Here is a 14,905-nt window from a genome sequence, read left to right on the forward strand (position 1 = left end):
AAAAAATAACTACGCAATACATTTTTTTAAATTTAAAAAAACAAAGGCGTAATTTTAAAATAATTAGGCTGGGATTAAAATTTAATTAAAACACATTCCAACAAAACACATTGTTTTTAACAATAGAAGCTTGGGGAATTTAAATAGGAGTTATCACAATATGCAATTACACAAAAGATTTTGAAAAAACAGCAAATATTGAGACCACTTTGTCATTTATCTTTAAGCATTGGCGAGTAGAGGACGTTGTCACTACCTAGAACTAAAGATGTTGATTGCACGTGCTTTGATAGTGTTTTTCTGCTTTACCGTTGTGACAAGCTATACCCCCAACCGGCGTAATTTACGCTCTTCGTCATTTCTCAACGATTATGCGCCGTCCAATGATCAGAAAGAACGGAAAGAACTGTTTCCACAAAGAGATTTATTCCGTTCACACATGGCGGATAATCAGAGATTTAACAACCAAATGAAGAGAGAGAGGCTGCCGTACTCTTTTGATTTTGTGAGACCTAGATATAGAGCAGTTGAAAATGATTTTGAACAACGGCGACGTGATTACTTCAAGAGAAATTTCCAGTTGCGACGAAGTGATTTTTTAAAACGAGAAATAGATTACCAGAGGTGGTAAGTGTTTACTTTAACATTTATTTTATTTGGTACAAATTTATTTAGGCCCGCTGACCATGAATTGTGATGGATTGCATTTTTGACATTAACATAATTACCATTTTGTTGACAGACCTATGTTATAATATATGTGATATGTAAAAGGCCAATTATTATAAAAAAATGGTATATATTGGTTTGATAAGTATTTAATTTCCCCAAGGATTGTTTTCTAATTTGTTTGGGCTCCACATCAATTAAGATAAAAAGAAAAAAAGTTCTGATATTGTTACGGCCAACCCAATTATAATATTGTTATCTAGTAAATTCTTTACTATCGTATCTCATTTGTTTATCGTAGTTTTGATTCATGCAAAGACACTCCAAACCCGACAGGGTAAGTATGATTTCAACGTTTCAGCTTCTCGGGAGGTATAAAGTCGCTACCTTGAGAGAATTAATTTTCGCGTTTTTTGCTCGCATAATATCTGCATAATTTTTCAGGGAATTAATTTTGCGAAAGTAAATTAGAAGTTAGGATATGCACATTTAGTGAAAATTTAACATTGACCCTACTTTTTGCTAAAAAAAGCTAATTTTGTTAGCGCTATATTTGCGTATTCCAATAGAATAGAAGATTTATTTTTTTGTACATCGAGAAGAAATTAATTTACGGTAAAAACCGAAATCTAAAAAGCGAAAATTAGTTCCTTAAAAGTAGCAGTTTTACACTGTTCAAGCTATCTATGTCACACATCCAAAAGCAGCCAATTCACAATTTAATTCAATTCAATTTTTTTGCACTGTTTAGTTTTGTTATGGTTCATATTTTTAACTTTTTAATTTTTTGTTTCTAGATGCTGTCAAACTATATGTGTAAGTACCATTACTGGTGTTGGTCGAACCCTTAATTTTGTATCTCAACTCCGCTAAAAAAGAGATTAAGCTATGTATATATTGGTTGAAACAAAAATAATAGCACTTGAATAATTCATAGTCCAAAAATGCAAAAGATATCTTTTGTGCAAATAAAGCGTGGTTTCTCAGACAAAAGCAACTACCTGGAAGTTGTCTTTAAATAAACAAAATTGTATACACGACTTGTGTAAACCTTTGTAAAAATCTTTCTAGCTCTGTCTGCTAAAAAAGCTAGCTAACTGTGGAAAATTACTTATTCATCATAATAAATTCTATCCGTTATTATTCATAATTCGTCTTTTGGGCGATCTTTCGACAAAAATCACTTCACCCAGGTTTTGTTCCCCGTATACCAAGCCCCTATTATTAATTTCGTTTTATTTTATTTTTCACGCTACTATGTTCATTGCTTGATTAACGTATCCTCCATGCGGACTGGAAAAATCCCTTGACCCAAATATTCGCTATATGCAAACATTTTGGTCTTTTAGGATTCCATAAGTGGATTTTTATATGTTCCGCTTATTTCATTTTACCAGATAATTTATTTATTAATTTGTTTTGTTTTTAGAAAACCGTTTCCTGTTCGCTATAAAATAGCGAAGTGACGAACTGAAATTTAACAGAAAGTTTTTGAACTTTAGGATGTTAATTTTTTTCTGAGTGTGAGTGAAAATGTGTATAATTGATTCCTGGTTTGTGTCGTTAATTATATTTATAATTTTTTTCATGGGAATGTGCTGTTTAATCTGATGAAATAAACATTTTTTGAATATTTATGTTATTAATAGTTCTTTAAATTATTTTCTGTCGGCTTACAGTCAAAGAAAGGACAAAGAAAATAGAGATAAACTAGTCAGTGTTGCCAGGGAAAACAAGGTTTGTTTGACAAGGAAATAATTAAAATGCTTGTAGTTTTTGTGGATCGGGTGCGCGTTTCAACCTTTGAGTCAAACGTATTGAGACAAAGTCAATTATAAGCATTAATTAGTATTCAGGGAATTCATAAATTAGTCTTAATTGGAACGCAGATGTTAGAAATGTGAAAATCTTAATCTCCTTAAACAATGACGAGTAAAAAAATTCTAAATTGCTGCACTTAATGAAAAAAAAACTTTATTTATTTTCTAACTTCTGACACAGAAAAGACTCAAGAATTTCGACTAGTAGTGGCCGACATCTTAGTGGTATAAGAACCGTGTAGTTGTAACAAAATATATCAGTTACATCTGCATCTGTTCCGAACTAAAGTGCAACAATTAATTTACTAGCAAAACGATTCCGAAAGCTACACCGGACTAAATAACTCTTTCCTAAGGGGAGACATATCCTTGGACCTAGTGCTGCAGCCACTAACTCTCTAAGGTTAAAGGTAACTTTAAAAAAGCTTCGATGAAGAAAAAAAACATTAGTAACCATACACAACAAAACATGCTGATATTACAGATGGACAAACAGTTTTAACATTGACTGATAAAGAAATGATTGACATGTGCAAATGTTCAACCGGAGTTATTGTAGTTGAAGCAGGCGTTTAGCGGCTTCGAGCATATTTCTTGGTAAAGTGTAGTCATTTCACCGACCTCGCAAGTTCGATCGGCACTTAGACCTCGGGCGATATTTTGCGGTACAGCCCGGGGTAATCGGTTATTATTGTATTAATTGTTGTAGCATGTCAGATTGTGAAAATAGCGTTTCAGGATAAGAGTTGTTTAATTAAGAAGGCTTGAGATAAAGTATAACTGAAAATGACAGAGAAGTTCCCTACATATATTAGATATCCATGATTTATTCGATTATACTTACACTGCTTTTAACTCAAACTGTTTTATAAAATAAACTTCAAACCTTTTTAACTAGCTAGCTAGCTATATCCTCCAAAATTTTGCATAGAAACATATAAGTTTATTAAACAAAAAGCCAGTGAGCAATGACTTTAAAATCTTTTTAAAGGTATTAATTAACTTCTTATGGATCCTCGTGTTGTCTTTGTACCCTCGTCAGAACAATCTTTAGATTTAATGATATTTAAAATATTTTTGAGACTAGAACTTATTTTACCCCCTAAAACTTCATAAACAGACGTCTATGTGGTTCTAAAGTGTGCATAAATACCTGTACCTTGACTTTTTAAGTGGTCCGTTTATTACACGCTATTAATCGGAAAACCCAACGGAACTCTTAGTCGCAGGGCTGGAATTTGGAGACAAAATATTTTTGACACCATATATTCCATCAATCAAAAAATATAGTACGTTTACATCGTGTTGTTTTCCGCAAAATTTTATGACATGTTCTGGTAAATCTTTTGCTCAATTCCTTAAAGTTTTGTTCTCCCAATGTTGGGCAAAATGAGTTGTGAAGATTTTGTAAAAATGATTATTGATTAGTTTTGAAAGAGTTTTTGATAGTTTTCGTGTGTCCAGTGAGCCCGTGTTTTAGTGCAGTAACGAAAATATCACTGCCCCTGGTGGATAAGGTTTGTTCACATTGCAATTTGAAAGCTATTATAATGAGTTTTAAAATTTCTTTAGCGTAATAAGGATTACTTGGAACTTTCTTCAGTAACGTCAAAGGAATTTTCAAAGATCCTGAGTTTTTCAATGAATTTTGTGAAGTCTTATAAGTGAGTAGAACAGTGCTGAGGGCTAATTTGAGATCACTAGTGTTCTCGAAGCTTTTCTAGTATGGTAGTGTTTTAAAACCGTTGAGTTTGGATCGGCGGCACCAGTGAATTATTTTTGTTTTTCCATGAGGTATTAACGACGTTAACGCATTCTGTTTCCGGACAATAATTTTTTGAGTCAAAGCTTTTCCTTTTCGTCATTTGCAAACCAATCTACGGTAAATGGTCCCAGGGCCTGTGTTAATATTCGAAATCACTTTTTTCATTTCTTAGTTGTGCGGTCAGCATACTGACTTAATGTATCAGTATGATAAGTTTATGTGATGATTTTAAAAAAAAAGTGACCTGTAACTTTTCCGTTGAGCTGCCTGTCTTAATCATATAATGGGTCGCGTAATTATCTGTCTTCCAAATTGTTTTTTATGATTGTACCGAATTTTGACGTTTTCTTCACGTGGAATGCATTAGGTTATATCTCATTTTTGTCCCACCCAAAGCGGTTTTTGTTTGCATCAAAAGAGAAGAGTAACCAGAGTATTGTCGCGTTTCATATGATTTTTTTAACAGATTGTTTTTTCCAAAAGAACAGTTCTTACAGCTTCTAAAGCGCTTAAAATGTTCATTTTGAAGTTCCATGATATTCATGTTTCAATAAGATAGTAAAATCTAATTTTATATTTTCTTTACTCTAATTATTCTTTGCTTTACTTTTTCTAATTTTTGTGCTAACGTGTACGTTGGAGAAAAAAGAACAAATTTAAAAACTCGATAATTAATCACTGGGAAGGTATAGAAAGAAGAAGAACGGTAGCCACTTCTCTTATCCTACCAGTCTTTAGTAACTCACGTAATTCCGTATTTAAAAAAATCCTTGTCAAGAGTCAACCAACTGTTCTTGAGATAACATTGTAATGTTGTGAAAAATTTGTGAAGGGGAAAGACTGGTACTGTGGACAACGTTAAATGTGTTCGAAGGTTAACCTTTTTCTTGGGTGTCTTTTTCTTATTTAAAGCAGGATTCCCCGCAGCCTTCATCTTTTTTTGTCCTCCAAATCCCTGCTAAGATTGTCCTACAAGTATTTGTAACAGCGGCCTATCCAACTAGAAATTTGTCTGTAAAACGGATACATTTATTTCACTTTTGCAAGTAATTCATGACTTAATCATTTTTTTCAAGATCTTGTGATTGATCTATCTTGCAACATTTAAACTATGTGGCTGTTTGTGGCCTTCACAAGGCTGGCTTTAATTGGTGGAAAAAGCTCTAAAGATTTCTCCACTCGAGAGAAAAATGCAGTCATATGGGAACTCACCTTTATTCAGGTATTCTTACTGCTGACATCAGCATTCTGAGACATTTATATGCTATATATCAGTGCGCTAGTTAGCACAAGATAATTTCATAAATATACGCAGGGGAGGATTTCAAAATTATCATATCACCTTAAACAATGATGTGTTGGGAATTACATTAATTAAATATATTGAGATTTGTTACTCTGCGCCAGATTTTTTGTCAGTAAGGACGCTTTTAGTAAACCAAAAATGGCTGTGATTCCACATTGTTTCGAAATCTATTTAATTAGCATAAATTACGTTATCGCAACTTCCACAAAAAAAAAAATTCGCGCTAAGGCTGCGAAAACTATAGTCATATAGAAAATTACCTTTATTAAGAGATGCCCGCTGCTGACATAAGCTATATATAAAATAAATATTATCGAATATTTTCTTTAATGTCCACTATTTTCAAATTTTTAACTCTCGCTATCAGATCACGTGACTATGAGCATTGTTTCATAAAGGGATTCCCGCTGCTGACATCAGTATGCTTGGATCATCATTCGCTATATACCATCGCATTATATTTAACTAGTCGTTAGCCCGTGGAAAAATCCACGGGTTCGCCCGTCCTTTTTATACCGCATTGCGTGCGTCTCGCTACCTGTGCAGCTAAGCTGCCATTTTGCGTGACAGACGGCTATTATTAAAGAGATAATTATTAAAACAATTAGTTGCTGGAGGTATATATAAGATTTCATCCATGTAAGTCAAATTGAAGAGTTGAGTAATAATTAATGCTCAAAACTTCACAAATTATGGATGAAAGTGATATAAAGATTTTATCTGGCAACAATTTTAAAAGAATTTCGCTTTCGCAAAGCCTAACCCTAACCCTTCGTAATCCAACTTTCGCGATCTAGGCCAGAATTTAATTTTCGACTTGCAATGTAGATGGCTGTGAGAAAATTTCACATTGCAAAACTTTTTAGGAACTTTTATTATTGTTAGCTAACTTTGTACAACTTATTTTACCTTGGTTGTTTCGTTTGAGAAAAGAAGAATACATTTAGATACATCGTCTATTTACTTCTAGCATATGTATTTTGTGTCTACTTATGATATAACTTTCATAATGAACTTTTTCGTAATAATCGCTGCGGCGTGCAGCTTTGTATTGGACCTCACACCCGCCACCCAATGCAACCGCCTAACATTCTGGTTTTGAAGAAAAACAAAAAATCAAATGGACATTACACTTTTTTAACAAAAATAACAATAAAGTTTCTCATCTCCAGGCAGCTCACATCAACTCCATATATGCTATTTTCTAGCTACATATCTGGCCTTTGCTTCATTTTCATTGTTTGCTTTGTACAAAATAAAAGAAGAGATTATTTTTAGATCTAGACTACGCAGTCAGTTCAAGTTTAATAAATTATTTTTTTTTATTGTTTATAATTAAATTTCCATTCATGAAAAGACCGGATTGGAACGACACGAAAAATACTTTTATATCATTGAGTATTCTGCTAATTATTTTTATATTTTATTTCGTTCCTGTCTGCACGAAAAGCAAGAAAAATCAACCAATTAGATTTTAAAATATACAATTATTCCTTCAGTTCCGTTCAATTTTTGAGTCTAGTAGAATCTAAAGCAGATTGAGGACTTATTTCAACGCACATCAACACTAGGGACGACAGGTTGATCGAGTTCAAGTGAAACAAGTTAAACCTTGCAGTCTACACAAAAGAATTAAGATCTCCAGTCACTGTTCTGGTGTCATAGTAAAGCTAAATTCAAGAAATTCAAATTTCGTGAACTAATACTAGAAATAAATTGATGAAGGGCTGAGTTCGACAAGTTACAAAACGCTATCTAAATTTTTGAACACAGTGGAGTGTTAAAGAGAATTAAATCCACGCACTTCAAACTTCTGGGTTTCAAGTGATTTTATTTATCAATCAAGTACTAAGAATGAAAAAAGTCACATCCGTTTAAGGCAGGCCGACGTTGTCAATATGTCACGTTTCGGGTAGACCTTAAGATTAATAATTTTTTTGTTGCTGTCATAATGGAAATAAGAATTAATTATTGTGTTTCAGTCAGAAAACATGCATCCAAGGAAGATGAAGTCACAATAACAAGGACAAGAAAAGCTTTGGAAACCTTTTTTGGTATTTGTGAAGATTTAAAATGAAATCAACAATAATTAAAAACAGTTTGAAAACATTTTAGCTAAATTTGCAGTTTTTGATTTTTACTTGTAGAGTATTCAAATACGCCCTGCAGAATCAAACAAACTTTAATACTTATATTCACAAAACCGAAAAGAACGCTCGTATTGAATTAGCATATACAGAAAGCATTTAAAATTTGCAATATAAATTGAAGATTCTGCTGTAGTTATTAATCTGCCATTTTCAATGTAATATAGTAGGACTATACCCTCTTGTTGCAATAATATTCTCTCTTAAAGTATTTCTTTCAGATATTATCGAAAAAGAGTATATTTTTAAAAAAAAGCGTCTGAGCAAAAAAAGCTCACACAAAAACACGGGTAGCATGGATTTTTAATTCATTTTGAATATGTATTCACCAGCGCTCAATGTGATTATTCAAGTTGGCATCTGTTTCGCGCATCTTCTGCATGCATTTGAAAGACACTTGATTGAAACAGAGCGTGTTTGAAAGGTACTTTAGATTTCTTGTAAGTTTTCTTTCTTTACTGTTGGAATGCTTATGCAACAAGGTCATGAAGTTTAATTGACATCTGGTGACTTTTTTTTAGACAGTTTATTTTTGTTGGGCGCTATTTCAATCTGAAGGAAAGAATAGCGTTCATTGGAGAATATTGTAGTCCATTTTTTTAGCGGACTACAGTAACATAAATTGAGAGTTATAACTAAATACAATTTAAATAATTTGGAGAAGCATTTTTTTAACATGCAGACATTCTACCTTCTTCTGTTGGTGATCTCATTAAAAGTTAATTACTTACGAGCCACAGTTTTAGCTAAAGGTTTCGACGCCTTCTTGTATAAACCTGTCATTGCAAACATTACTTGTGGTTCGCCACGTGAAGAATATTATAACACAAAGGAGGGATACGTAGCTCCGCGATTGCGTGTTTTATCCGTTTGTGATGCGCAGAACCCGCTGCTAGCAAGACCAGCAAGATACTTGACAGATGGCAACATCAGTACGTCATGGCAGTCGACTAATAACGTTGACAAAGCGTACATTAATGTTAACCTTCAGCAGGTAAGCTCCTAATACACTTAAATCTTAGGACTTGAAATACGAAGTATTATTCACATTGTAATCCGTAGTCAAACTGGCACTGGAATTACAACCTATGTGGTGGATATTTACAAATGGACTTTGACTTTTATGATTGACTATATACCGTAAAATCTTAAATGCAAAACCAAAATAAAGCAATTTCTTTAACACCAAAACATCTTAACATCTCAAGTAATAGAATAAAACATATTGTAGCTTGTGGTTCTTTAGAAATATGAACAAAAAAGCGCTTAAATTCTTGTTGTTATTTTTATTTTTTTGGATCTTTTAACAAAACATATATACCGACGGGCTTAAAACCAGGGATATATTTCTCATTATATCCAGAGCTGATCCTTATTGGAGATTTTTAAGGCATCGCTGTAAAACTAATCCTATCATCCTGTATTTAGGAATCACTTTCTAACTTCGTCATAATAATACGAGTAGTTTGAGTGTCTTTTGTTTTGGTTCTCCAGTGAGCTTATCTGTAAAGGCAACAAGAGCCATTTTTGGTATGATAGCGAATGAAAATTAGCTGTCCTTTCTTAGGTTTTTGTTTTGACTTGTTATTATTTGCAAATAGTCAATTTTAACCTATATTTCAGGCTGTATTTGGCAAACAGTTATTATTCCAATTCGGTGACTACAGGCGACCAGGTCAAATAGCTATCTACAAATCGTCAGATTTTGGAAAGACATACACACCATGGCACTACATGGTGTCACAGCGGCAAGAATGTACAACAGTGTTTGGAATTCCAGATAGCGAAATTTATATTCTTCCAGACCAAAAGATTAACAGAGTGTTATGTCAAGAATACAGCGGTTATCCCTTCGAGTATGGAGAACAGGTGAGAATCACAATCTCTTATAATAATACGCCAGTTCTCCGTTCCGTCTCTCCATCTGTTTGTTACATACAAAGGGGATTTCGGTGTCTACAATTTTGTGCTGTTAGTGTTGTCTATTTCGTTCACTTTTTGATTTTTCAAGCGTTCTCAAAGCTGAATTTTCACTTAAAAGTAAAATGAATCGGAGCAAAAGGAGAAAAATACTTAAGTTTTGTTATTTTAATTTTATAATTTTTTGCGTTCCAGTTCACAAAAAATGTTAAAATATCTCAACTTTATTTTGGAACGGCTTAGAATAGAATGGAGCAGAAAATATTATGAACCAATGAGATTCAAAAAATCAGAATTATCGGTTCCGATCCGTTCCATTACAAACCTTTACAGCAAAGAGTATAGTAAATTTAATAACATTACGAATTCTATTAACTAGTTCTCAAATCACATGAAATCAGCACAAAAAATCATCTCGACAGTTTTCTCTTCTGCATCAAGTCTTGCCTCAGTTGTTATTCTGCGTCAAGCCTTGTCTCAGTTGTTATTTTGCATCAAGCCTTGCCTCAGTTGTTATTCTGCATCAAGTCTAGCCTCAGTTGTTATTCTGCATCAAGTCTTGGCTCAGTTTTTATTCTGCATCAAGCCTTGCCTCAGTTGTTATTCTGCATCAAGCCTTGCCTCAGTTGTTATTCTGCATCAAGCCTTGGCTCAGTTGTTATTCTGCATCAAGTCTTGCCTCAGTTGTTATTCTGCATCAAGTCTTGGCTCAGTTGATATTCTGCATCAAGCCTTGACTCAGTTGTTATTCTGCATCAAGTTTTGGCTTAGTTGTTATTCTGCATCAAGTCTTGCCTCAGTTGTTATTCTGCATCAAGTCTTGGCTCAGTTGATATTCTGTATCAAGTCTTGGCTCAGTTGTTATTCTGCATCGAGTCTTGCCTCAGTTGTTATTCTGCTTCAAGTCTTGCAAACGTTCAATACATTAGATATTAAAAAGTTACGTTGTGTATTGCTTATTTATGCACTATGCATTTTTTAGGTTTTGATTGAATTGAACGGGGAGATACGAGGAGACGGATCCAATGTTTATGAATCGACAGCTCTTCTGGTATTTGTTCACATTTTTTAGTATTTTTTTTAAGAGTACTATTATAAGGCTATTCAAATTCATCTATCCCTGAAAAAGAGAATTGTGCAAAGGATTTTTTGTTACTTCTCTTACCGTTTTGAAATCCCCTTGGTGGCGATTCCCTATGAGCGTGTGAATGTTTCTATAGCCTCGGTTTTAACCCGGCCATGTGGGGAAAAGGGGGAGATGGCACACTGTGTGGGCTGTTGGATTATGGAGGGAGTTGTCTGGCACAGCATGGGTGCTAACTTGGTCTACTCAACTCAAAATAAAGATTAAGTACTGTAGGACTTTCTCACTTATGCCATGGACTCTCCTGAAATTAACAGACAAGGTATATCTCTCGATATTTATGAGGCTAGCCATGTTAAATAGGCCCATCTATGCTTGTAACAATACAAAAAGTGATAGTCTTAGGCATTTTTTAAGGCGGTTATACACGATCGATTAGTCGAGTTCGATTAATTGGATCTTGTATCATGTAAAAATCGTATGCTTTCGGCATGCTTAGACTTGTCGAATTCGATTTTTAAAAAGTCGAACCGGTTCAACTTTTTCGATTAATCGAAAGGTTTTTAGCCAATTAAAATTCCTAAAATCTGTACGTCAAATGTGCGTTCAAAAATTGTGAGTTTCCATATAAAAAATAAACATTAGCAGAGGAACTTTGAAAACATCATGTTGTCAAAAAAGGATAAAACTGAAATCAACGAGAATTTTATCAGTGAATGAAGCTTATTAATAGAAAAGTAACAACACACTCAGTTCTAACGTTTTCTTAAAATTTTAGTTGTTTTAATAATAACTGTACCAGCAGCGAGTTCAACTCTGTCTTCACTCTCTAAAGACATTTTATCGAAAGGAAATTATCAAAAATCTGTTCAGTTTTATATTAATGTTTAATATAACTTCGATAAATCGAATTCGATGAATTGGATCGTGGATCATCACCTTGCCACCTGTTAAGTTTCAATTTTTTTTTAATGCTCAATATAATTTCGACAAATCGAATTCGATTAATCGGATCGTCTATCACCGCCTTTAGTTTTTGTACAGATCTTTCAACATTTGCAACTTCGAGGCGCTCCTATTTGTGTTTTAATTTCTTCCGAAATATTTGTTGTGGACCTGCAGTAAATTATTTAGCAAGTGTTACACAAAATTTTTGTTTTAGAAGCTACAGTACCGGCTTCATTCTGGCTCCAAAATCGTACTGTTCAATACTGTTGATATTTTTGCTTATAGAAATGGATGAATGTTACAAATGTTTACATTCGATTTTCCGGAATGTATCGAAAGTTCGATTTCATCGATACACGTTGGGTATGTGAGATCAGTCTAACAAAATTTTCTTTATATGATATGTCATGTTTTTTTAGTGAGGACAGGGATAATTCTTTTAAGCATTGGGGATCTTTGCACATGGTGTAGACTACAGGAAATTTACTACAGAAACTAAAATTAATCATATGTAGTTCCATATGCTACAAAGATACAATTTAAAGGCATTTTAAGACAAATTTATAAACCTTTGCTTAGGGGCAATTGTAAGTAAGTAACAAAATTCCATCCCGATCCCAATGACATGTATCTTCTCATTTTCAGCACCATTATGTAGTCAGTCAAATCTCTTTAATCGCGCGATGTGATTGCAACGGACACGGCGATGGTATTTCGTGTCCTCTTAATGTCAACACTGGCTCCCGTACCTGTGCGTGTCAAGACAACACATGCGGTACCCATTGTGAAATGTGCTGCCCTTATTATAACCAGTATCCATGGAAACGTGGATCTAAGTCCTCCTGGATATCTGATTCCACGAGTTCTTGTGAACGTAAGTATCTCTTTTACCATTCATCATTCTAGGCCAAAAAATAGACACTTTCAGGCGCCCAACCAATTTCCATAATGCGAACCTTTGAAATTGGAATATAGAAGTTGTGGTTTAATAATTTTGGTTTCCGTGATATAGTCAGAACAATTTTATCTTTTACAATACAAACTTCCAATAGTGTTTCTAACATTGAATTTTATTCCGAAGGTGGTTGATAATAATCGATACATTAAAAACTGGAGAAAGTGTTTCAACTTTTTAAAATTTATATTGTTTTATCTAAAAATTATTTGACGATTATACGTAGGCCCATCAAAACATTATAAATTCATAAATTTCAGTTTTAATAAGCACTGTACGAGAATGAGGGTTACAGTTCTGAAGAGATAGATCGATACCTGGTATAATAGACTAGTCATTTTACCTTACCGAATAATTTTTTCATTTTTTCGACACACAAATATTACAAGGCCGTGGCGTTAACTTGCTTATTATTTATCCTACTGTTTTATATATGACTAGCTGTATTTCCATACGTACACTTTAGAATGTAATTGCCATAGCCACAGTCAAGTCTGTCGGTATGATAAGAATGTAGCGGATCGGAAATTAAGTTTGGATATCCATGGAAAATACTCAGGTGGTGGAGTGTGTCTAAATTGCCTGGTAATGTATATTTTTTTTATTAGATTTATGAAGAGCATAGTTATATAGAGGTGTTAACTTTAGACAATGGTCTCAACCTCTGGCACTAATACTCACAACGGCTTGATTGATCTCAGGCTAAAATTTTATTGAAGTCTGTATAAGGCCGTTACTTTTATGCTTCAACAGTGTCCACAGTATGTAAAACACCATTTTTATGATCTTTCTTAAAACTACTATAAATGAAAGAATGAAGAATAGGTAAATTCTTGTAAAAATCTGTTCCTTTATATTTTCTAGCACAATACTGAAGGGATCAACTGTGAAAAATGCAAGCAGTTTTTTTATCGACCACCTAATGTGGATGCTTCATCCATAGATGCATGTCCCCGTGAGTGAACAACTTTTAATAAAAAAAACCTAGCCCATAATCGTGGAGCTCTTTTAAACAAGATATTGGTGAATATTTGTGCATAGTAAGACCAGAATTGTATAGTTAAAAATGTTTTTAACTTTAAATATAAAAACATTCTAGTTCATGCTCGAAAAATAACGATAACTTGGCGACCATACGCAAAATCAACAGTTCTAATATTTTTCAATTATTTACCTTTAAATTCAGTGCCCAGGATATCTTAGATACCTATCAAGTAGCTTTACAATATTCCATCAAGATGTCAAAAAATCAAGATTCGTCTCCTTTTTTTCGCGATTTAGCTACTTAAGATCTGTTCAAATTTATATACGAGCCTATTACGAAGTATGTTAACATAGACATGAAAAAATAAAGTTGAAACTAATTTTTTAATAAGGTTAAGCCTTATATTTTACAAAAATATCCAAATTTCAACTTCAAAATAATGATATAGCATATTTTCTATCGAGAAGTACCTCAATAGCTTCGCATGAGTGTGACGGATGGACACACAAGAAAATTACATTTTAGAGGAATCCACTCTTTATATGCCAGATTTTCCCAAACTCTGTTATTTGGAACAGTGGGAGGGCGGGTGAGGGGAGTAAACACAAAAGTTTAAAGATCATATCTGCGGACTCACTGCTTGGAATGTTTAAAAAGGTTTCTCAAAAACTGATTTATGGTATAGGAAATCGTTGAGATGCCATCACTTGCATGCAAAAACACGTCAAAATTACAGAACCTGCTGTTAGAGATATTTAGTTTACATATAATGTATTATATATAACGTTGCTTTTCATTGTTTTTCAAGTAATATAATATATTACCTCTTTGCATTTCCATTTATCAAATGTATAGAAATGAAAGCAGATTGTGATTAGCATTTCCTAATTTTAATTATTTTCTTTATCTCTTCTCTAGCATGCGGTTGTTCTTTGGCTGGTAGTAGGCCTTCGTCAACAGGTATTCAATACTTGGAATGTATCAGGCACGCTGAAATGGCAAAATTATTTCCTGGAAAGGTAAAGAGCTAGTTTTAGGGCTTTTATCGGATTGCATCAAGCTTTTTCCAAATCCATTATGTACTAGTATCAATACCTATGAAACGGAATTATACCGAAAAAAACTGCAAAGTTTTTGACAGAGAACATATATTTCCTTCCCTTTAGAACATTGGTGACTGTTTTTGTAAACAACATGTGATTGGTAGCAAATGCGACATGTGCATGAATGGTTTCTACCGACTAGAAGCATCAAACAATCATGGATGCAGGCGTACGTTACCCAAACAGAAATAATTTCTTTTTGT

At 33.6% G+C, this 14,905-nt stretch overlaps 2 protein-coding genes across 3 annotated transcripts in view; both read left to right on the forward strand.

Moving 5' to 3' along the window:
* The first annotated feature begins 248 nt into the window (after positions 1-248).
* LOC130631600 (uncharacterized) lies at positions 249-2,283 on the forward strand. 2 transcript variants are annotated; one of them, XM_057444422.1, is made up of 4 exons: positions 249-627; positions 971-1,006; positions 1,467-1,485; positions 2,099-2,283. In XM_057444422.1, exons 1-4 carry the CDS (start codon positions 269-271, stop codon positions 2,120-2,122), a joined length of 438 nt encoding a protein of 145 aa, XP_057300405.1. In that variant the 5' UTR covers positions 249-268; the 3' UTR covers positions 2,123-2,283. The 2 variants fall into 2 exon arrangements, with proteins under 2 accessions (XP_057300405.1, XP_057300397.1); XM_057444414.1 differs by lacking the exon at positions 2,099-2,283 and having other exon boundaries at positions 1,467-1,815.
* Positions 2,284-8,097: 5,814 nt separating this feature from the next.
* Positions 8,098-14,905, forward strand: part of LOC130641232 (laminin subunit alpha-1-like) — a 46,832-nt gene continuing 40,024 nt past the window's right edge. Inside the window, exons 1-9 of the mRNA XM_057447953.1 lie at positions 8,098-8,701; positions 9,331-9,576; positions 10,610-10,678; positions 11,945-12,022; positions 12,305-12,533; positions 13,081-13,199; positions 13,479-13,569; positions 14,518-14,618; positions 14,766-14,871. Of these exons, the coding sequence (XP_057303936.1) occupies positions 8,384-8,701; positions 9,331-9,576; positions 10,610-10,678; positions 11,945-12,022; positions 12,305-12,533; positions 13,081-13,199; positions 13,479-13,569; positions 14,518-14,618; positions 14,766-14,871 (1,357 nt within the window). The 5' untranslated portion in view covers positions 8,098-8,383. The remainder of the gene's footprint in view (positions 8,702-9,330; positions 9,577-10,609; positions 10,679-11,944; positions 12,023-12,304; positions 12,534-13,080; positions 13,200-13,478; positions 13,570-14,517; positions 14,619-14,765; positions 14,872-14,905) is intronic.

This window comes from Hydractinia symbiolongicarpus, chromosome 1 (genome assembly GCF_029227915.1).
Source record: "Hydractinia symbiolongicarpus strain clone_291-10 chromosome 1, HSymV2.1, whole genome shotgun sequence".
NCBI lineage: Eukaryota > Metazoa > Cnidaria > Hydrozoa > Anthoathecata > Hydractiniidae > Hydractinia > Hydractinia symbiolongicarpus.

Excerpts from the sequence above, each read along its gene's own strand:
- LOC130631600 (XM_057444414.1), top strand. The coding sequence starts at position 269 with ATGTTGATTGCACGTGCTTTGATAGTGTTTTTCTGCTTTACCGTTGTG. Across the intron at positions 628-970 it reads GAAATAGATTACCAGAGGTG|TTTTGATTCATGCAAAGACA; the intron begins GTAAGTGTTTAC and ends TGTTTATCGTAG. Across the intron at positions 1,007-1,466 it reads GACACTCCAAACCCGACAGG|ATGCTGTCAAACTATATGTG; the intron begins GTAAGTATGATT and ends TTTTGTTTCTAG.